Source organism: Panulirus ornatus, chromosome 2 (assembly GCF_036320965.1).
Source record: "Panulirus ornatus isolate Po-2019 chromosome 2, ASM3632096v1, whole genome shotgun sequence".
In the NCBI taxonomy this organism is placed as follows: domain Eukaryota; kingdom Metazoa; phylum Arthropoda; class Malacostraca; order Decapoda; family Palinuridae; genus Panulirus; species Panulirus ornatus.
Window position 1 is genome coordinate 29,920,018 of NC_092225.1, and position 24,223 is coordinate 29,944,240.

Consider the following 24,223-nt stretch of genomic DNA (forward strand, 5'->3'; position numbering starts at 1 on the left):
AATATCATTTAGTCATCTTTACGACACTCATTTAAGCTGTTATATGATTTCGATGTTAAATAATTTCTGATCCCTTGCATCGTATTTACAGGGTGTGTATCGGTGACTAAGAGCATTATGATATACTTTCCATGATTATTTCAAATATAGAAGTGTTTAAATATGTTATCTTTCAATTTTAAAACAAAAAGTTTTTTGAGCTAAAAAATACCCTGAACTATTACCTTCAATTTTTGGCATTTTTCTCCGAAACATAGATTTCCTTTAAAAACTCATTATAATAAGTATTTTTCATGCTGAATACAAATCTGGTACTAAAATATCATTTAGTCATCTTTACGACATTCATTTAAGCTGTTAAATGATTTCAATATTAAATCATTTCTGATCTTTTACATCGTATTTACTAGGTATGTATCGGTGACTAAGAGCATTATGATATATTTTCTATGATTATTTCAAATATAGAAGTGTTTAAATATGTTATCTTTCAATTTTAAAACAAAAAGTTTTTTGAGCTAAAAAATACCCTGAACTATTACCTTCAATTTTTGGCATTTTTCTCCGAAAAATAGATTTCCTTTAAAAACTCATTATAATAAGTATTTTTCTTGCTGAATACAAATCTGATGCTAAAATATCATTTAGTCGTCTTTACGACATTCATTTAAGCTGTTAAATGATTTCAATATTAAATCATTTCTGATCTTTTACATCGTATTTACTAGGTATGTATCGGTGACTAAGAGCATTATGATATATTTTTATGATTATTTCAAATATAGAAGTGTTTAAATATGTTATCTTTCAATTTTAAAACAAAAAGTTTTTTGAGCTAAAAAATACCCTGAACTATTACCTTCAATTTTTTACATTGTTCTCGGGAAAATAGATTTCCTTTAAAAACTCAATATAATAAGTATTTTTCATGCTGAATACAAATCTGGTGCTAAAATATCATTTAGTCGTCTTTACGACATTCATTTAAGCTGTTAAATGCATTCATTGTTAAATCATTTCTGATCTTTTGCATCGTATTTACTATGTATGTATCGGTGACTAAGAGCATTATGATATATTTTCCATGATTTTTTCAAATGTAGAAGTTTTTTAATGTGTTATCTTTCAATTTTAAAACGAAAACTTTTTTGAGCTAAAAAATATCCTGAACTATTACCTTCAATTTTTCGGCATTTTTCTCAGAAAAATAGATTTCCTTTAAAAACTCATTATAATAAGTATTTTTCATGCTGAATACAAATCTGGTACTAAAATATTATTTAGTCATCTTTACGACATTCATTTAAGCTATTAAATGATTTCAATATTAAATCATTTTTGATATTATACATCGTATTTCCTAGGTATGTATCGGTGACTAAGAGCATTATGATATATTTTCCATGATTATTTCAAATATAGAAGTGTTAAATATGTTATCTCTCAATTTTAAAACAAAAAGTTTTTAAGCTAAAAAATACACTGAATACCTTCAATTTTTGGCATTTTTCTCAGAGAAATAGATTTCCTTTAAAAACTCATTATAATAAGTATTTTTCATGCTGAATACATATCTGGTACTAAAATATCATTTAGTCATCTTTACGACATTCATTTAACCTGTTAAATGATTTCAATATTAAATCATTTTTGATATTTTACATTGTATTTCCCAGGTATGTATCGGTGTCTAAGAGCATTATGATATATTTTCCATGATTATTTCAAATATAGAAGTGTTAAATTATGTTATCTTTCAATTTTAAAACAAAAAGTTTTTTGAACTAAAAAATACCCTGAACAATTACCTTCAATTTTTGGCATTTTTCTCCGAAAAATAGATTTCCTTTAAAAACTCATTATAATGAGTATTTTTCTTGCTGAATACAAATCTGGTGCTAAAATATCATTTAATCATCTTTACGACATTCATTTAAGCTGTTAAATGCATTCAGTGTTAAATCATTTTTGATCTTTTGCATCGTATTTACTGGGTATGTATCGGTGACTAAGAGCATTATGATATATTTTCCATAATTATTTCAAATATAGAACTGCTTAAATATGTTATCTTTCAATTTTAAAACAAAAAGTTTTTTGAGCTAAAAAATATCCTGAACTATTACCTTCAATTTTTGGCATTTTTCTCCGAAAAATAGATTTCCTTTAAAAACTCATTATAATGAGTATTTTTCTTGCTGAATACAAATCTGGTGCTAAAATATCATTTAATCGTCTTTACGACATTCATTTAAGCTGTTAAATGCATTCAGTGTTAAATCATTTCTGATCTTTAGCATCGTATTTACTGGGTATGTATCGGTGACTAAGAGCATTATGATATATTTTCCATGATTTTTTTTTCAAATGTAGAAGTGTTTTAATGTGTTATCTTTCAATTTTAAAACAAAAAGTTTTTTTGAGCTAAAAAATATCCTGAACTATTACCTTCAATTTTTGGCATTGTTCTCGGGAAATTAGATTTCCTTTAGAAACTTATTATAACTATTTTTCATGCTGAATACAAATCTGATGCTAAAATATCATTTAGTCATCTTTACGACACTCATTTAAGCTGTTAGAGGAATTCGATGTTAAATAATTTCTGATCCCTTGCATCGTATTTACAGGGTATGTATCGGTGACTAAAACAATTATGATATATTTTCCATGATTATTTCAAATATAAAAATGCTTAAATATGTTATCTTTCAATTTTAAAACTAAAAGTTTTTTGAGCTAAAAAATACCCTGAACTATTACCTTCAATTTTTGGCATTTTTCTCCGAAACATAGATTTCCTTTAAAAACTCATTATAATAAGTATTTTTCATGCTGAATACAAATTTGGTACTAAAATATCATTTAGTCATCTTTACGACATTCATTTAAGCTGTTAAATTATTTCAATATTAAATCATTTCTGATCTTTTACATCGTATTTACTAGGTATGTATCGGTGACTAAGAGCATTATGATATATTTTCTATGATTATTTCAAATATAGAAGTGTTTAAATATGTTATCTTTCAATTTTAAAACAAAAAGTTTTTTGAGCCAAAAAATACCCTGAACTATTACCTTCAATTTTTGGCATTTTTCTCCGAAAAATAGATTTCCTTTAAAAACTCATTATAATAAGTATTTTTCTTGCTGAATACAAATCTGATGCTAAAATATCATTTAGTCGTCTTTACGACATTCATTTAAGCTGTTAAATGATTTCAATATTAAATCATTTCTGATCTTTTACATCGTATTTACTAGGTATGTATCGGTGACTAAGAGCATTATGATATATTTTTATGATTATTTCAAATATAGAAGTGTTTAAATATGTTATCTTTCAATTTTAAAACAAAAAGTTTTTTGAGCTAAAAAATACCCTGAACTATTACCTTCAATTTTTGGCATTTTTCTCCGAAAAATAGATTTCCTTTAAAAACCATTATGATAAGTATTTTTCTTGCTGAATACAAATCTGGTGCTAAAATATCATTTAGTCGTCTTTACGACATCATTTAAGCTGTTAAATGCATTCATTGTTAAATATTTCTGATCTTTTGCATCGTATTTACTATGGTATGTTATCGGTGACTAAGAGCATTATGATATATTTTCCATGATTTTTCAATATAGAAAGTGTTTAAATATGTTATCTTTCATTTTAAACAAATATTTTTTTTTGAAAATTCTTAAATTAATATATTCTGCTATCATGCTAATTTTATATCTTCGACTATTTAGTTTATGTTTTAAATTTTGTTTCTATTCTTGTTCGTGCAACTATGTTTTCTATTTCAAATAATGTTAATGTTTCTTCAATTTAAAAATTTCTCCGAAATAGATTTCTTAAAAACTCATTATAATATATTTTTCTTGAATACATTGGTCTAAAAACATTTAGTCTCTTTACGACATTCATTAACTGTTAATGATTCATTATCATTTGATTTTCATGTATTAGGTATGTATCGGTGATAAGGCATTATAATATTCCTGATTTTTCAATATAGAAGTTATATTATTCAATTTAAAACAAATTTTTTGACAAAAAAACAACATACTTATTTGCATTTTTCTCGAAAATAGATCCTTTAAACTCATTATAATATATTTTCTGCTAATACAAATTGTGCTAAAATATCATTATCTCTTACGACATTCATTTAAGTTTAAATGATTCATTAAATCATTTTGATCTTTCATCGTATTTACTGGTATTATCGGACTAAAGCATTAGATTATTTATATTTCAAATATAGAAGTGTTAATTGTTTCTTTCAATTTTAAAAAAGTTTTGCAAAATACTGAACATACTATTTCATTTTTCGAAAAGATTCTTTAAACATTAATGTATTTTCTGCTGATCAATTGTGCTAAATCTTTATCGTCTACGACATTCATTTAAGTTTAATGATCTTAAATATTTGATTTCATCGTATTTAGTATTCGTGAAACTTATGATATATTTTCATGATTTTCAATTAAAGTGTTTATGTTTATCTTTCATTTAAAACAAGTTTTGAGCAAAAACTGATACCTCAATTTGCATGTTCTCAAAGATTTCTTAACTATTATAAATTTTATCTGATACAATTATAAAATATCATTAGTCTCTTTCGACATCATTAACTGTAGATTCATGTTAAATATTTTGATTGCATCGTATTTACAGGTATTATCGTGATAAATATGATATATTCCATATTATTTAAATAAAATGTTAAATAGTACTTTCATTTAACAAACTAAAAGAATTCATTTGCTTTTTTCAAAATATTCTTTATTTAGTATTTTCGATCATGTCTAAATTTATTTAGACTTCATTAAGTTAAATATCATTAATTGATTAACGTATTTGTATACGTGAATTGATATATTTATTTTTCAAATAAAGTGTTAAATGTTCTTCAATTAAAAAGTTTTAGCTAAAATACCTGATACCTTCATTTTGCATTCCGAATATTCCTTAAAATCAATAATAGTTTTTTAATCATGTCTAATATATTCCTTTAGACTCATACTAAATGTTCATAATTTTATCATGTTTATACGTGATAAGGCATTATATTTCCATATTTTCAATAAGTTATGTATCTATTAAACAATTTTGATAAAAATACCCTCATTTGATTTCTCGAATATTTCTTAATATATAAATATTTTTTAATACAATGTCTAATATTTCCTTACGACATTTTTAGTGTTAAAATATTCCTGAATATTAATTTTAATTTTGCATTGTTTTATGATATAGATTCGTGACTAATATATTAAATATTTTCCATATGAATAATTTCTAATCTAAAATACTTATTAGTTATCTTTCAATTCTAATTAACGTTATTTTTTCGAGTTAAAATAATTTCCTGATCCTTACTTTACAGGTTTTTGGATTTTTGCTAACACATAAATGATATTTTCTAAAAATCAAATAAGAAGTATTTTAAATTGATTACATTTCATTTTAAAATAAAATTTTTTTTACGTACAATTCATTTAATTTACCTTAAATTTTTCATGCATTTTCTGAATGATTTCTTAAAGTATTCTTATATAGTTTATTTGTGCTGAAGACAATTTGGTATAATTTTATATAGTCATTTTCAAATTCATGAAGTTATTAAATGATTTTCAATATTTAACATTTAAAGTTTATTTATCCTAGAATACGAAAACATTGATATATTTTCTATATTTTAATGAATATGTTAAAATGTTTTTTCCTTTAAGAAAATTTTTAATAAAAATTTTTCACTGAATACCTCAATTGTCATTTTTCTAAGAAATAGATTCTTTAAATCTTATAATATATTTTATACTGAATAATATCTGTCTAAAATATATTTATGCTTTTACGAATTCATTTACTGTAAATGTATATAAATCATTTATGATATTTTTACATTGTATTTCAATAGTAAACGTGATTAGCAATTTGATATATTTTCATGATTATTTCAAAATATTTGAAGTGTTAAATTATGTTATCTTTCAATTTTAAAACAAAAACTTTTTTGAACTAAAAATACCGAACATTTACCTTCAATTTTTGGCATTTTTCTCCGAAAATGATTCCTTTAAAAACTCATTATAATGAGTATTTTTCTTGCTTATACAAATTGGTGCTAATATATCATTTAATCGTCTTTACGACATTCATTTAAGTTGTTAATGCATTCAGGTTAAAGTCATTTTTGATCTTTTGCATCGTATTTACTGGGTATGTATCGGTGACTAAGAGCATTATGATATATTTTCCATGATTATTTCAAATATAGAAGTGTTTAAATATGTTATCTTTCAATTTTAAAACAAAAAGTTTTTTGAGCTAAAAAATATCCTGAACTATTACCTTCAATTTTTGGCATTTTTCTCCGAAAAATAGATTTCCTTTAAAAACTCATTATAATAAGTATTTTTCATGCTGAATACAAATCTGGTACTAAAATATCATTTAGTCATCTTTACGACATTCATTTAAGCTGTTAAATACATTCAGTGTTAAATCATTTCTGATCTTTTGCATCGTATTTACTGGGTATGTATCGGTGACTAAGAGCATTATGATATATTTTCTATGATTATTTCAAATATAGAAGTGTTTAAATATGTTATCTTTCAATTTTAAAACAAAAAGTTTTTTGAGCTAAAAAATACCCTGAACTATTACCTTCAGTTTTTGGCATGTTTCTCAGAAAAATAGATTTCCTTTAAAAACTCATTATAATAAGTATTTTTCATGCTGAATACAAATCTGGTACTAAAATATTATTTAGTCATCTTTACGACATTCATTTAAGCTGTTAAATGATTTCAATATTAAATCATTTTTTGATATTTTACATCGTATTTCCTAGGTATGTATCGGTGACTAAGAGCATTATGATATATTTTCCATGATTATTTCAAATATAAAAGTGTTAAAATATGTTATCTCTCAATTTTAAAACAAAAAGTTTTTTGAGCCAAAAAATACCCTGAACTATTACCTTCAGTTTTTTGCATTTTTTTCCGAAAAATAGATTTCCTTTAAAAACTCATTATAATAAGTATTTTTGTTGCTGAATACAAATCTGGTGCTAAAATATCATTTAGTCGTCTTTACGACAGTCATTTAAGCTGTTAAATGCATTCAGTGTTAAATCATTTCTGATCTTTTCAATCGTATTTACTGGGTATGTATCGGTGACTAAGAGCGTTACGATATATTTTCCATGATTTTTTTCAAATGTAGAAGTGTTTTAATGTGTTATCTTTCAATTTTAAAATGAAAAGTTTTTTTAGCTAAAAAATATACAGAACTATTACCTTCAATTTTGGCATTGTTCTCGGGAAAATAGATTTCCTTTAAAAACTTATTATAATAACTATTTTTCATGCTGAATACAAATCTGATGCTAAAATATCATTTAGTCATCTTTACGACACTCATTTAAGCTGTTAGATGATTTCGATGCTAAATAATTTCTGATCCCTTGCATCGTATTTACAGGGTATGTATCGGTGACTAACAGCATTATGATATATTTTCCATGATTATTTCAAATATAGAAGGGTTTAAATATGTTATCTTTCAATTTTGAAATAAAAAGTTTTTTGAGCTAAAAAATACCCTGAACTATTACCTTCAATTTTTGGCATTTTTCTCAGGAAAATAGATTTCCTTTAAAAACTCATTATAATAAGTATTTTTCATGCTGAATTCAAATCTGGTACTAAAGTATCATTAAGTCGTCTTTACGACATTCATTTAAGCTGTTAAATGCACTCAGTGTTAAATCATTTCTGATCTTTTGCATCGTTTTTACTGGGTATGTATCGGTGACTAAGAGCAGTATGATATATTTTCCATGATTATTTCAAATATAGAAGTGTTTATATATGTTATCTATCAATTTTAAAACAAAAAGTTTTTTGAGCTAAAAAATACCCTTCAATTATTAGCATTTTTCTCCGAATAGATTTCCTTTAAAAGCTTATTATAATAGGTATTTTTCTTGCTGAATACAAATCTGGTACTAAAATATCATTTAGTCATCTTTACGACATTCATTTAAGATGTTAAATGATTTCAATGTTAAATCATTTCTGATCTTTTACATCGTATTTACTAGGTATGTATCGGTGACTAAGAGCATTATGATATATTTTCCATGATTATTTCAAATAAAGAAGTGTTAAAATATGTTATCTTTCAATTTTAAAACAAAAAGTTTTTTGAGCTAAAAAATACCCTTCAATTTTTGGCATTTTTCTCAGAAAAATGGATTTCCTTTAAAAACTTATTATAATATTTATTTTTCCTTGCTTAATACAAATCTGGTGCTAAAATATCATTTAGTCGTCTTTCGACATTCATTTTAGCTGTTAAATGCATTCAGTGTTAAATCACTTCTGATCTTTTGCATCGCATTTACTGGGTATGTATCGGTGACTAAGAGCATTATGATATATTTTCCATGATTTTTTCAAATGTTGAAGTGTTTTAATGTGTTATCTATCAATTTTAAAACGAAAGGTTTTTCTCGGTAAAATAGATTTCCTTTTAAAACTTATTATAATAACTATTTTTCATGCTGAATACAAATCTGATGATAGAATATCATTTAGTCATGTTTACGACACTCATTTAAGCTGTTAGATGATTTCGATGTTAAATAATATCTGATCCCTTGCATCGTATTTCCATGGTATGTATCGGTGACTAAGAGCATTATGATATATTTTCCATGATTATTTCAAATATAGAAGTGTTAAAATATGTTATCTTTCAATTATAAAACAAAAAGTTTTTTGAGCTAAAAAATAACCTTCAATTTTTGGCATTTTTCTCAGAAAAATAGATTTCCTTTAAAAACTCATTATAATAAGTATTTTTCATGCTGAATACAAATCTGGTACTAAAATATCATTTAGTCATCTTTACGACATTCATTTAAGCTGTTAAATGATTTCAATATTAAATAATTTCTGATCTTTTACATCGTATTTACTAGCTATGTATCGGTGACTAAGAGCATTATGATATATTTTCTATGATTATTTCAAATATAGAAGTGTTTAGATATGTTATCTTTCAATTTTAAAACAAAAAGTTTTTTGAGCTAAAGAATACACTGAATTATTACCTTCAATTTTTAGCATTTTTCTCCGAAAAATAGATTTCCTTTAAAAACTCATTATGATAAGTTTTTTTCATGCTGAATACAAATCTGGTGTTAGAATATCATTTAGTCGTCTTTACGACATTCATTTAAGCTGTTAAATGCATTCAGTGTTAAATAATTTCTGAATTTTTGCATCGTGTTTACTGGGTATGTATCGGTGACTAAGAGCAGTATGAGATATATATATATCATGTTTTTTTCAAATGTAGAAGTGTTTTAATGTGTTATCTTTCAGTTTTAAAACGAAAAGATTTTTGAGCTGAAAAATATTCCGAACTATTACCTTCAATTTTTGGCATTGTTCTCGGGAAAATAGATTTCCTTTCAAAACTCATTATAATAGCTATTTTTCATGCTGGATACAAATCTAATGCTAAAATATCATTTATTCTTCTTTACGACTCTCATTTAAGCTGTTATATGACTTCAATGTTAAATAATTTCTGATCCCTTGCATTGTATTTACAGGATATGTATTGGTGACTAAGAGCATTATGATGTATTTTCCATGATTATTTCAAATATAGAAGTGTTTAAGTATGTTATCTTTCAATTTTAAAACAAAAAGTTTTTTGAGCTAAAAAATACCCTTCAATTTTTGGCATTTTCCTCCGAATAGATTTCCTTTAAAAACTCATTATAATAGGTATTTTTCTTGCTGAATACAAATCTGGTACTTAAATATCATTTAGTTATCTTTACGACATTCATTTAAGCTGTTAAATGATTTGAATGTTAAATCATTTCTGATCTTTTACATCGTAGTTTTTTGAACTAAAAAATACCCTCAACTTTTGTCATTTTTCTGAGAAAAACAGATTTCCTTTAAAAACTCATTATAATAAGTATTTTTCATACTGAATACAAATCTGGTGCCAAAATATCATTTAGTCATCTTTACGACATTCATTGAAGCTGTTAAATGATTTTTTTATTATTATTATTTTGCTTTGTCGCTGTCTCTCGCATTAGCGAGGTAGCGCAAGGAAACAGATGAAAGAATGGCCCAACCCACTCACATACACATGTATGTACATACACTTCCACACACACAAGTATATATACCTATACATCTCAACGTATATATATATATATATATATATATATATATATATATATACACTCACAGACGGATACATATATACTCATGTACATAATTCATACCATCTACCTTTATTCATTCCCATCGCCACCCCGCCACACATGAAATAAAAAAACCCCTCCCCCCTCATGTGTGTGAGGTAGCGCTAGGAAAATTTTCGACAACAAAGGACACTTTCGTTCACACTCAGTCTCTAGCTGTCATGTAATGATGCACCGAAACCACAGCTCCCTTTCCACATCCAGGCCCCACAGTACTTTCTATGGTGTACCCCAGACGCTTCACGTGCCCTGTTTCAATCCATTGACAGCACGCCGACCCCAGTATACCACATCAAAGTTAAATATTTTCTGATCCTTTGCATTGTATTTACTGGGTATGTATCAGTGACTAAGAGCATTATGATATATTTTCCATGATTATTATAAATATAGAAGTGTTTCAATATCTTGTCTTTCAATTTAAAGGAAACATTTTTTGAGCTTAAAAAATACCCTGAAGTATTTATTACCTTCAATTTTTGGCATTTTTCTCAGAAAAATAGATTTCCTTTAAAAACTCATTTTAAGTATTTTTCATGCTGAATACAAATCTGGAGCTAAAATATCATTTAGTTGTCTTTACAACATTCATTTAAGCTGTTAAATGATTTCAATGTTAAATGATTTCTGATCCTTTGCATCGTATTTACTGGGTTTGTATTGGTGACTAAGAGCATTATGATATATTTTCCATGATTTTTTCAAATATAGAGGTGTTTCAATATTTTATCTTTCAATTTTAAAACGAAAAGGTTTTGAGCTAAAAAATACTCTGAACTATTACCTTCAATTTTTGGCATTTTTCTCAGAAAAATAGATTTCCTTTAAAAACTCCTTATAATAAGCATTTTTCATGCTGAATGTCATTTTTCATGCTGATGTCAGTGCAGAGAGAGTATTTATATTTGTCTATCTCAAAGAATTTAAGTGATAACTCTTACCAATATCAGCCTCTTAGAGAAGTTAGATTCCCACTTGTATAGTGATAGCCATTTTTCCTGAAATATAATGCTCGGGTTCAACATGTTTGGTGTATTCTAAGGTCAGTTATCCTCTTCTTGAACAGGCTAACACCAAGCGTCAAAACCGAGAATGTGAATTTGCTCTGAGAGATGCAGAGCTGATGCTTGCTCTCGCTGCAGTTGGTGGAGAACTGAATGAGGGAAAACTTCATGCGTAAGACACCCTTCCATTTTCACGAATTTTCAGAAGAATCTATTTTGAATCATTAATAGATCATTTTCTTACAATACTGGCTTTTATCAGTTTCACTGTAGCTTACCATTTAGTTTCATACTTGTATTGATACTATATGTAAAACTTCAATTGATGAAATAGAGATGATTTTATCTAAATTGATATAAAAGAAGACACTTATTTTTCATTCACTATTTAGAATTACTACCATTTGCAATGAATTAAGTAGGCATATCTATTTTTACAGGTACCAGGATGCTCTTGTGGGTGCTTGGAAAAAGGTCCTCCTGAATCAATTCCATGATGTCATTCCTGGCTCCAGTATAGGATTAGTGTATCGCGAAGCAGATCAGATGTTCCAGGAAGCTTTAGCCCTTGCCACTCAAATTAAGGAGTCTTGTTCTGCACTTATTTTGCAAGGTAATGAAATGTCGCATATATATGAGGAAAATTTTCTGTAACAAACATTGCATATATCAAAGTAATAAAATTGTGTGTGTGAGTAACTGTACCTTGATAAGGTTCATCAAGGTTCACAAGGACTGTTGAATTGTTTTACGAAATGGGCTTAGTCTTTGTCAAAAGCAGGTGTTTCTGCTGATAGATTAAAGCTGCATTCTAAATTGCTTCATCTTTTTTTTTTTACAGATAAAGCTGAAGCTAGACAGGGAGAGAGTGTGATTGTGAATACATTCCCATGGAAGGTTCAGCAGGTGGTTTCAGTCAATGAAGATAATCTTGAGCCAACCAGAAAGCGAGTTCGAATGGAAGGAGAGGTGACCCAGGCAACCAGAACAGGAGGTCACTATTTTGCTGTAGAGGCTCAGGGTATTGGATGGACAAAACTGTCACCCATGTGTCCAGCACCTGTGTCAGTTCGTAAGTAATGAAAAATTTACTTATTTCTAAGTGGTGTTTAGGTTGATATAGTGTAAGATGGAATAGACTAAATGTTTAAACTAAATGTAGCTGTGATTTTCTTAGTTCATTGCAACTTCCGACTTTTTCAAGTCTTGATGCAGGTCAGGGTTATTTGGACAAAGTTCAAGAGGAAACAGAATTTAAGTATTTTTGGAGCTATCATGGTGAAGTTTGTTGATATGGAAGGAGAGGTAAGGGAGAGAACAGCACAGGGTAAAATGAAGGTTAGAGGTGAAAGTGTGGAAGTGAAGAAAGGATTAAGGGACAGCATAGTCCTCCTGATCTTGACCTATGCATTCGAAACATGGACTTGGGATGAGTCACAGAGGTCAAGAATCCATGCTGTGGAAATGAGTTGTTTGATAGGAGCACATGGCATGGTTAGATAAAATGAAGAAAGTAATGAGGGATTGCATTAGACATTTGGTATGGCAAAGGGAATGAATTGTTTAGTGGTAGTATGGATGAAATGTAATACTTGGAGGTGGTTGAGCATGTTGAATGACTGCAAGATGGGGAATTTACAAGGAGAGTGTATGATATGCTTAAAGGCATTGGTGTTTGAAGAAGACTACCTGTGACATGGGGAAATAAAGTGGAATAGCATAGGAGGGTGCAAAAATGGGAAAGATGCATGGAATACTGTATGTGAGGGAGGCATGTGAGAACAGTGGTAAGGAGAGATTCTTTTGCCATGACCACCCCAATGATGGGATTTCCCAATAGGGTGAAAGGCTTGCATGGGATAGAGTGAATTGGAACGATGTGGTATACTGGGGTCAACCTAATGTGAGAACAGTGGTAAGGAGAGATTCTTTTGCCATGACCACCCCAATGATGGGATTTCCCAATAGGGTGAAAGGCTTGCATGGGATAGAGTGAATTGGAACGATGTGGTATACTGGGGTCAACCTAATGTCAATGTACTGAACCAAGGCATGTGATGTGTCCAGGGTAAACCATGAAAAGATCTGTGGGGCCTGGATGTGGATAGAGAGGTTTGGCTTCAAAGCATTATATATGACAGCTAGAGAATAGATGTGAGCGGATATGGCCTTTCTTCTGCTATTGGTGTTATCTTGTTATGTGGGAAATGGCGATCAAGCGTGAAATATATATGTATGTAAAGGTACAAGTTGATGAATAATTGTAGCAATATTTACTCATCCTCTGAACACAAGTTGGCAGAAACCCTTTTTTACTCTGCTGTTTCACTTTTAATCACATTCATTAAAGTTAGTCTGGTGTCTATACCCATTCCAGAGCATGAGTGAAAGGTTCAAAGCAACTGCAAATTGCTAAAGAAATGCCATTGTATGTGTAGTTTTTATTAGTTATTTATTTATTATACTTTGTCGCTGTTTCCTGCGTTAGCGAGGTAGCCCAAGGAAACAGATGAAAGAATGGCCCAACCCACCCACATACACATGCATATACATACATGTCCACACACGCATATATACATACTTATACATTTCAACGTATACATATATATACATACACAGACATTTACATATATACACATGTACATAATTCATACTTGCTGCCTTTATTCATTCCCATCGCCACCCCACCACACATGAAATGACACCCCCCTCCCTCCACATGCGCACAAGGTAGCATTTGTAGCATATGCATGTGTATGTGGGTGGGTTGGGCCATTCTTTCGTCTGTTTCCTTGCGCTACCTCACTAACACGGTAGACAGTGACAAAGTATGATAAAAAGAAAATAAAAATGTACAGTGAATGTAGGTTTGCGGCAGGGGTGTGTGATGTCTCCATGGTTGTTTAATTTGTTTATGGATGGGGTTGTTAGGGAGGTAAATGCAAGAGTTTTGGAAAGAGGGGCAAGTATGAAGTCTGTTGGGGATGAGAGAGCTTGGGAAGTGAGTCAGTTGTTGTTCGCTGATGATACAGCGCTGGTGGCTGATTCATGTGAGAAACTGCAGAAGCTGGTGACTGAGTTTGGTAAAGTGTGTGGAAGAAGAAAGTTAAGAGTAAATGTGAATAAGAGCAAGGTTATTAGGTACAGTAGGGGTGAGGGTCAAGTCAATTGGGAGGTGAGTTTGAATGGAGAAAAACTGGAGGAAGTGAAGTGTTTTAGATATCTGGGAGTGGATCTGTCAGCGGATGGAACCATGGAAGCGGAAGTGGATCATAGGGTGGGGGAGGGGGCGAAAATTTTGGGAGCCTTGAAAAATGTGTGGAAGTCGAGAACATTATCTCGGAAAGCAAAAATGGGTATGTTTGAAGGAATAGTGGTACCAACAATGTTGTATGGTTGCGAGGCGTGGGCTATGGATAGAGATGTGCGCAGGAGGATGGATGTGCTGGAAATGAGATGTTTGAGGAAAATGTGTGGTGTGAGGTGGTTTGATCGAGTAAGTAACGTAAGGGTAAGAGAGATGTGTGGAAATAAAAAGAGCGTGGTTGAGAGAGCAGAAGAGGGTGTTTTGAAATGGTTTGGGCACATGGAGAGAATGAGTGAGGAAAGATTGACCAAGAGGATATATGTGTCGGAGGTGGAGGGAACGAGGAGAAGAGGGAGACCAAATTGGAGGTGGAAAGATGGAGTGAAAAAGATTTTGTGTGATCGGGGCCTGAACATGCAGGAGGGTGAAAGGAGGGCAAGGAATAGAGTGAATTGGAGCGATGTGGTATACAGGGGTTGACGTGCTGTCAGTGGATTGAATCAAGGCATGTGAAGCGTCTGGGGTAAACCATGGAAAGCTGTGTAGGTATGTATATTTGCGTGTGTGGACGTGTGTATGTACATGTGTATGGGGGGGGGGTTGGGCCATTTCTTTCGTCTGTTTCCTTGCGCTACCTCGCAAACGCGGGAGACAGCGACAAAGTATAAAAAAAAAAAAAAAAAAAAAAAAAATGTACATAATATTTTTTCACTAATATGGAACCCATCACATTTATATATAATAGAATTTGTAATTTATTGCGTAAAACACAGCCATTTAATCCCACAAGTGACATTGAAAGTGAAAGCTGTGGTGGTGTAAGTGGCTGGGGAGATGGGCAGTTTAGCCATAACCTCCACTGCGGGGCCATCTCAAATTTTCTACTGGTTATGGCAGCAGTACACTAAATTCTTATGTAATATTTTTCATGTTAATGTATTGTATAAACTGATATTTTGTTTCATACAAGCACACAAGAAAAGAACAATTTTTTTTTCAGGAATCATGTCTTTTGCATTATAAATGAACTCTTGTAAATTCTCTTTGTGATTAGGAATCCACCAAAACAAAAATGGTAACAAAATACCCAGAACCTTTGTAAATATTCCTGTAGTGTTTTTGGCTTGATGAAGCATTATGAGATGTTTTCCCTGATTATTTCAATTATAGAAGCATTTCAGTATGTCATAGTTCAGTTTTAAAACAAAAAGGTTTTTGGCTAAAAAGTTTCCAGAACTATTAGTGACATCTTTTGATATTTTTGTAAGGGTAATAGATGTGCTTGAAAATCTCAATATAAGGACTATTTTTCATGCTGAATTCGAATCTAGAGCTGAAGTATATGAAGGACATTAATGTCTGTAAATAAGTAAATATTTCAAGATTGTTTCAAGTGTAGATGCACTTCATTTCATAAGTAATATTTCAGTTTTAAAGCAAAAAGTTTTTGGCCTAAAAAATTCTGGCAATTTTTTTATTTGTGTGAGAGTAAAAGATTTGCTAGAAAAAGTGTAAGGACTGTATTTTATGCTCAGATTGAGTCTGGGATCGAAATGTACATTGGGGGATATTAAGGCCAGTAGATAATTATGTAATGGCTATTCTTTTAAAAGATTCATTGATTTTTTGGGGTTGTATTTATTGGGTATCTCTTGGGTTGGGGAAGCATTAAGATGTTTTCTGTGATTATTTTCAATGTAGAATCGTTCTATTATATCTTATTTCGGTTTTGAAATACAAAAGTTTTTGAGCTGAGAAATTAATTTCCCTTAACTACATCGTAACCTACAGTTTTTGGCCTTTTTGTTAGGGAAACAATTTTTCATGCTGAATTCGAATGTGGCATTTGCATTCAAATTTCTGTTAGGGGACATAGATGCTTGTAAATAAGTAATTAATGGTTATCCTTTTAGAAGATTCTGTGATTATTTGGTACATATTTATTGAGTATCTGTCATCTTTGGGAACCATAATGAGATATATTCTCTGAATATTTCAAGTATACAAGCATTTCATTAAGATATGTTTCACTTTTGAAACAAAAAGTTTCTTAGGCCAAAAAAATTCCCTGAGCTGTTACCTGCAGTTTTTGGTACTTTTGTGAGTGATAGATTTGCTCAAAAACCTCAGTATAAGGTCAATTTTTCATGCTGAATTTGAGTCTGGGGTTGAATTATATGTTGGGAGACATTTAGTCCTTTAAACCAGCAGATAATGGTTACTCTGTTAAAAGATTCTGTGATTATTCAGTTCATATTTATTGGGCATCGGTAAGCTTGAATGAGCATTATGAAATATTTTTCAGTATTATTTCATGTATAGATGTGTTTCATTATGTCATATTTCATTTTAAAACAGAGCAGTTTTCCAGAAAAAATAATCCCTCAGCTATTGCCTGCAACTTTTGTAATTTTGTGAGTGACAGATTTACTTGAAAACCTTAGTATATGGGCTTTTTTCAGGCTGAATTCAAACCTGTCATTGATTGGTGTGTAGAGGGATACTAAGGCCTCTGAATAAATAATTGATTGTTTTTTAGAAGATTCTGTGATTTTTGTTGTTTGTATGTATTGGGTATCTATTGGCTTGGTGAAACATTATATTTTTTGCGATTATGTGAAATGTAGAATCTTCCATTATGTCTTATTCCAGTTTCAAAACAAAAAGGTTTTTGACGAAAAATTCCCTGCGATTTTCGTTAATTTTGTGAGGGGTAACAAATTTACTTAAAAAACCTCAGTATAAGAACTATTTTTCATGCTGAATTCGAATCTGGTATTGAATTGTATGTTAGGGGACAGTAATGCTTGTAAATGATTAATTAATGGTTACTCTTTTAGAATTGGCAGAATGCTTGCATAGTGCCATTGTACAAAGGCAAAGGGGATAAAACTGAGTGCTCAAATTACAGAGGTTTAAGTTTGTTGAGTATTCCTGGGAAATTATGTGGGAGGGTATTGATTGAGAGGGTGAAGGCATGTACAGAGCATCAGATTAGGGAAGAGCAGTGTGGTTTCAGAAGTTGTAGAGGATGTGTGGATCAGGTGTTTGCTTCGAAGAATGTATGTGAGAAATACTTAGAAAAGCAAATGGATTTGTATGTAGCATTTATGTATCTGGAGAAGGCATATGATAGAGTTGATAGAATGCTCTGTGGAAGGTTTTAAGAATATATGGTGTGGGAGGCAAGTTGTTAGACGTAGTGAAAAGTTTTTATCGATGATGTAAGGCATGTGTACATGTAGGAAGAGAGGAAAGTGATTGGTTCTCAGTGAATGTAGGTTTGCGGCAGGGGTGTGTGATGTCTCCATGGTTGTTTAATTTGTTTATGGATGGGGTTGTTAGGGAGGTGAATGCAAGAGTTTTGGAAAGAGGGGCAAGTATGCAGTCTGTTGTGGATGAGAGAGCTTGGAAAGTGAGTCAGTTGTTGTTCACTTATGATACAGCACTGGTGGCTGATTCATGTGAGAAACTGCAGAAGCTGGTGACTGAGTTTGGTAAAGTGTGTGAAAGAAGAAAGCTGAGAGTAAATGTGAATAAGAGCAAGGTTATTAGGTACAGTAGGGTTGAGGGACAAGTCAATTGGGAGGTAAGTTTGAATGGAGAAAAACTGGAGGAAGTGAAGTGCTTTAGATATCTGGGAGTGGATTTGGCAGTGGATGGAACCATGGAAGTGGAAGTGAATCATAGGGTGGGGGAGGGGGCGAAAATTCTGGGAGCATTGAAGAATGTGTGGAAGTCGAGAGCATTATCTCGGAAAGCAAAAATGGCTATGTTTGAAGGAATAGTGGTTCCAACAATCTTATATGTTTGCGAGGTGTGGGCTACAGATAGAGTTGTGCGGAGGAGGGTGGATGTGCTGGAAATGAGATGTTTGAGGACAGTATGTGGTGTGAGGTGCTTTGATCGAGTAAGTAATAATAGGGTAAGAGAGATGTGTGGTAATAGAGAGAGTGTGGTTGAGAGAACAGAAGAGGGTGTTTTAAAATGGTTTGGTCACATGGAGAGAATGAGTGAGGAAAGATTGAACAAGAGGATATATGTGTCAGAGGTGGAGGGAATGAGGGGAAGTGGAAGACCAAATTGGAGGTGGAAAGATGGAATGAAAAAGATTTTGAGTGATCAGGGCCTGAACATGCTGGAGGGTGAAAGGCATGCAAGGAATAGAGTGAATTGGAACGATGTGGTATACCAGGGTTGACATGCTGTCAGTGGATTGAACCTGGGCATGTGAAGCGTCTGGTGTAAATCATGGAAAGTTTTGTGGGGCCTGGATGTGGAAAGGTAGCTGTGGTTTCGGTGCATTATTACATGACAGCTAGAGACTGAGTGTGAACGAATGGGGCCTTTGTTGTCTTTTCCTAGCGCTACCTCGCACACATGAGGGGGGAGGGGGATGGTATTCCATGTGTGGCGAGGTGGCGACGGGAATGAATAAAGGCAGACAGTGTGAATTGTGTGCATGGGTATATATGTATGTGTCTGTGTGTGTATATATATGTGTACATTGAGATGTATAGGTATGTATATTTGTGTGTGTGGACGTGTATGTATATACATGTGTATGGGGATGGGTTGGGCCATTTCTTTCGTCTGTTTCCTTGCGCTACCTCGCAAACGCGGGAGACAGCGACAAAGCAAAATAAATAAAATATAAATATTTATTTATTATTTATTTTGCTTTGTCGCTGTCTCCCGCATTTGCGAGGTAGTGCAAGGAAACAGAAGAAAGAAATGGCCCAACCCACCCCCATACACATGTATATACACACACGTCCACACACGCAAATATACATACCTATACATCTCAATGTACACATATATATACACACACAGACACATACATATATACCCATGCACACAATTCACACTGTCTGCTTTTATTCATTCCCATCGCCACCTCGCCACACACGGAATACCATCCCCCTCCCCCCTCATGTGTGCGAGGTAGCGCTAGGAAAAGATAACAAAGGCCCCATTCGTTCACACTCAGTCTCCAGCTGTCATCCAATAATGCCCGAAACCACAGCTCCCTTTCCACATCCAGGCCCCACACAACTTTCCATGGTTTACCTTAGACGCTTCACATGCCCTGATTCAATCCACTGACAGCACGTCAACCCCGGTATACCACATCGATCCAATTCACTCTATTCCTTGCCCGCCTTTCACCCTCCTGCATGTTCAGGCCCCAATCACTCAGAATCTTTTTCACTCCATCTTTCCACCTCCAATTTGGTCTCCCACTTCTCCTCGTTCCCTCCACCTCCAACACATATATCCTCTTGGTCAATCTTTCCTCACTCATTCTCTCCATGTGCCCAAACCATTTCAAAACACCCTCTTCTGCTCTCTCAACCACACTCTTTTTATTTCCACACATCTCTCTTACCCTTACATTACTTACTTGATCAAACCACCTCACACCACACATTGTCCTCAAACATCTCATTTCCAGCACATACACCCTCCTGCGCACATCTCTATCCATAGCCCACGCCTTGCAACCATACAACCTTGTTGGAACCACTATTCCTTCAAACATACCCATTTTTGCTTTCCGAGATAATGTTCTCGACTTCCACACATTCTTCAATGCTCCCAGGATTTTCGCCCCCTCCCCCACCCTATGATTCACTTCCGCTTCCATGGTTCCATCCGCTGCCAGATCCACTCCCAGATATCTAAAACACTTTACTTCCTCCAGTTTTTCTCCATATATATGTATGTATACGTTGTGTTGTATAGGTATGTATATTTCCGTGTGTGGACGTGTATGTATATACATGTTTATGTGGGTGGGTTGGGCCATTCTTTCGTCTGTTTCCTTGCGCTACCTTGCTAATGTGGGAGACAACGACAAAGCTAGATAAATAAATAAATGAAAATAGTAAATAAAATCTTTTAGAAGATTCTGTGATTTTTTTTTTGTTCATATTTATTAGGTATTTTTCAGGTCAGGCAAGCATTGTAAGATACTTACCATTATTATTTCAAATATAGAATCTTTCCACTATGTCATATTTCAGTTTTAAAACTAAAAGGTTTTTGAGCTAGATAAATTCTCTGCAGTATTTGGTATTTCTGTGAGGATAACAGAATTACTTGAAAACCTCAGTATAAGGATTCTTTTTTTTCTTGCTGAATTCAAATCTGGCAATGAATTGTATGTAAAGGGAAATTTAGGTCTGTGAATGATTAGTTAATGGTTACTCCTGTAGAAGATTTTGTGATGGTTTTTGGTTCATGTTCATTGGGGATCTTTCGGGTTGGGAAAGCTATATATTTTCCATGTTTTGTTCAATTGTAGAATGTTTCCGTTATATCATAGTTCAGTTTTAAAACAAAAAGTTTTTTCAACTAAAAAGTTCCCTGAAATTTTGTTATTTTTATTAGGGTAACAGATTTGCTTGAAAGCCTTGGCATAAGGACTATTTTCCATGCCAAATTTGAATGTTACATTCAAATTTATATTGAGGGACATCATTACCTGTATATATGTAACTGGTGGTTACACTTTTAGAAGATTCTGTGATTATTTGATTCTTATTGGGTATCTATCAGCTTTAGGGAGCATTAAGAGATATTTACTTGAAATTCTCAGTGTAAGGACAATTATTCTTGCTGAAATTGGGGTTGAATTATATGATGGGGGAACATTAAGTCCTTTAAACAAGTAGATAATGGTTACTCTTTTAGAAGATTCTCTTTGGGAGAGAGGGATATTTTTATCATGTTAGTAGTTTGTTGTGGATCAGTCTTTTAGGGTGTTTGAATGTTAATGACAGTAGTGATATAGGGTAATACTTTTGTTTATTCATTCATTAAAGGTGTCAGCAATGGTGTATATGTCCTGGAAAATTGCTGAAATTGGGGTTGAATTATATGATGGGGGAACATTAAGTCCTTTAAACAAGTAGATAATGGTTACTCTTTTAGAAGATTCTCTTTGGGAGAGAGGGATATTTTTATCATGTTAGTAGTTTGTTGTGGATTAGTCTTTTAGGGTGTTTGAATGTTAATGACAGTAGTGATATAGGGTAATACTTTTGTTTATTCATTCATTAAAGGTGTCAGCAATGGTGTATATGTCCTGGAAAATAGTCTCATCAGAGCAGAGATCGGCAAGTATGGGCAAGTGCTAAGTCTAACATCGGCATCTGACCCAGCTCGTGATGTTTTCAAGAAGCGTGATGGTCATCAGGGCCATGGCAACCAGATGATGATGTATGATGACATTCCTTTGTACTGGGATGCCTGGGACACGATGGACTATCACTTGGAAACTGCTAAAGTCCTGAATGATGAAGTAAGTTACATTCTATTGAAGTTTTGGTTTTATCATATGAATGTTAATGTATGATAGTTAGATATATATGCTTTAAGATTTAAATTTTATCAGGTTTGTGTGGAGGCACATTGAAAATATGTGTAATATATTACTCTCAAATGAGCACACTAGCTCATTACAGTATGTATGTATGCTGCTTATTGATAAATGCCTTTTGGCAAAATGATTGGAGCAGTAGTTAGAAGTAGTAGGGAGGACATTAGACAGGAGCATTAGGTAGAGACATGAGGTAGTAGTAGTAGGTAAGAACATTAGTTAGAAATAGTAGGTTAGGACATTAGGCAGGAGCATTAGGTAGTCACTTAAGATAGAAGTAGTTGATAGGAACATTTGGTAGGAGCCTCTGGAAACAATATGCCAGTGGCCTGTTAAAGGTGAGGCAGTGTAGGCTAAGTAGTGGCACTGGAGTTCACCTGTTATGGAGACTTCTTTCTGTAGCCACCCCCCTGAGGGAGTTCCTGAAGGGAATGGGTGTCAAAGATATAGACAGACAGTGATAAATACAATGGTATTACTAATGTTCTGGACAAAAGTCATGGGTATATACATGTGTATGTGGGTGGGTTGGTCCATTCCTCGTGTGTTTCCTTGCGCTACTTTGCTAATGCGGGAGATGGCAGTTCAGTATAATAAATGAATAAATATGCATATTATACTTTTATTTTTCTTATACATACTCACTGTTTCCCACATCAGCGAGGTTGTACCAGGGAACAGATGAAGAATGGCCCATCCATTCATACATGTATATATACATAAATGCCCATATACACATATACGTATCAACATATACATACAAAGACATATACATATATACACATGTACGTATTCATACTTGCTTGCCTTAATCCATTCCTGTCACCACCCCGCCCCACGGGAGACAGCATCGCTACCTCCCACTTCAACGAGGTAGTGCCAGGAAGACAGACAAAAAAGGCCACATTTGGTCACCCTCAGTCTCTAGCTGTCATGCGTAATGCACCAAAACCACAGCTCCCTATCCACATCTAGGCCCCATAGACCTTTCCATGGTTTACCGCAGATGCTTCACATGCCCTGGTTCAGTCCATTATTTGTCTTGAGGGTTTGTCGGAACCAGCTTTGATACATAAGACATGTTAGGCTGATAATATCTTTACTTTCATGCACAAACACAGGTTACTTTCAACATTTCATTTGTTGTGCTATATGTCAGATTGTGAAATAACTCTGCTGGCTCTATGTCATCTGGTTTCCATAGTGAATGATAATTTGTAGAAGAGTTCATATTTTTAGTATTTTGTTATTCCAATTAAGATGCATATGTTTTATAAGTTGCACTTATATTTAACAGCACAGTGGATGTGTAATGACAGAGATGAAGGTTATAGAGAGTGGCCCCCTAATAGTGAAACTGCAGTGGGAAATGAGGATCAGTAAGGTTTCTTCTATTACTCAAGAAATTGAGTTGTCTGCAGTCAGTCCCTACCTCACCTTCAGTAATCACGTCAATTGGCATGAGAATCGCAAATTCTTGAAGGTGGCATTCAATACAGGTTTACTGACAAGAAATGCAACTTTTGACACACAATTTGGTTACATAGAACGTCCAACTCACACAAATACCTCATGGGATTCAGCAAGATTTGAAGTATGTGGTCACAAGTAAGTTAAATCAAAGAATTTAAATGAATTTCAAATTACCAAAGGTCTGAGGTATATCTAGGGGAAGAGGGGGTAATCACCTCCTTGGGTTATGCAGTGTTACAAAATGATGATGAGAAATATATGTATATCAAGTTTTTCAGTTATTTACTCCATCAAGGACTAAATAAACAACTTTAAAAAGTCAGTTTCACCACCTGCCTAAAACAATGACAGTTTATCAGTTTATAAAGACAGATTTTTCTTAGCAGCAAAAGCATATTATTTGTTTCTTTAAATAAAACTTTCTTGATTAATGCTACCAATTATTTGTTTCTTTAAATAAAACTTTCTTGATTAATGCTACCAGCTGCTTTATGTTGTCCATTTTCATAAATTTATTTTCCTTCAAAAAAAAACTGGGCACCAATTCCATTATAATCTTTGCTTCTGTAAAAACATATGTATTTAGTTTTTTTAATTTGACTAATATCTGTCATTGAATATAGCTCAAAAACTTCTAAGTTCTCAAAGATGCAGTGTTTTCGTACATACAACTCGTTTTGAGTTTTTCATTGTCATAGTGAATTTATAACTTATTACCCCCATGAGAGTTTATACT

At 32.4% G+C, this 24,223-nt stretch overlaps 1 protein-coding gene across 2 annotated transcripts in view; it reads left to right on the forward strand.

The window, feature by feature from the left end:
- LOC139755427 (alpha-mannosidase 2C1-like) overlaps positions 1 to 24,223 on the forward strand; it is an 87,911-nt gene that overhangs the window by 57,857 nt on the left and 5,831 nt on the right. For both annotated transcript variants that reach the window (XM_071673729.1, XM_071673737.1), the window contains exons 13-17: positions 11,383 to 11,492; positions 11,761 to 11,933; positions 12,162 to 12,392; positions 21,698 to 21,936; positions 23,312 to 23,622. In XM_071673729.1, coding sequence (XP_071529830.1) covers positions 11,383 to 11,492; positions 11,761 to 11,933; positions 12,162 to 12,392; positions 21,698 to 21,936; positions 23,312 to 23,622 — 1,064 coding nt within the window. The remainder of the gene's footprint in view (positions 1 to 11,382; positions 11,493 to 11,760; positions 11,934 to 12,161; positions 12,393 to 21,697; positions 21,937 to 23,311; positions 23,623 to 24,223) is intronic.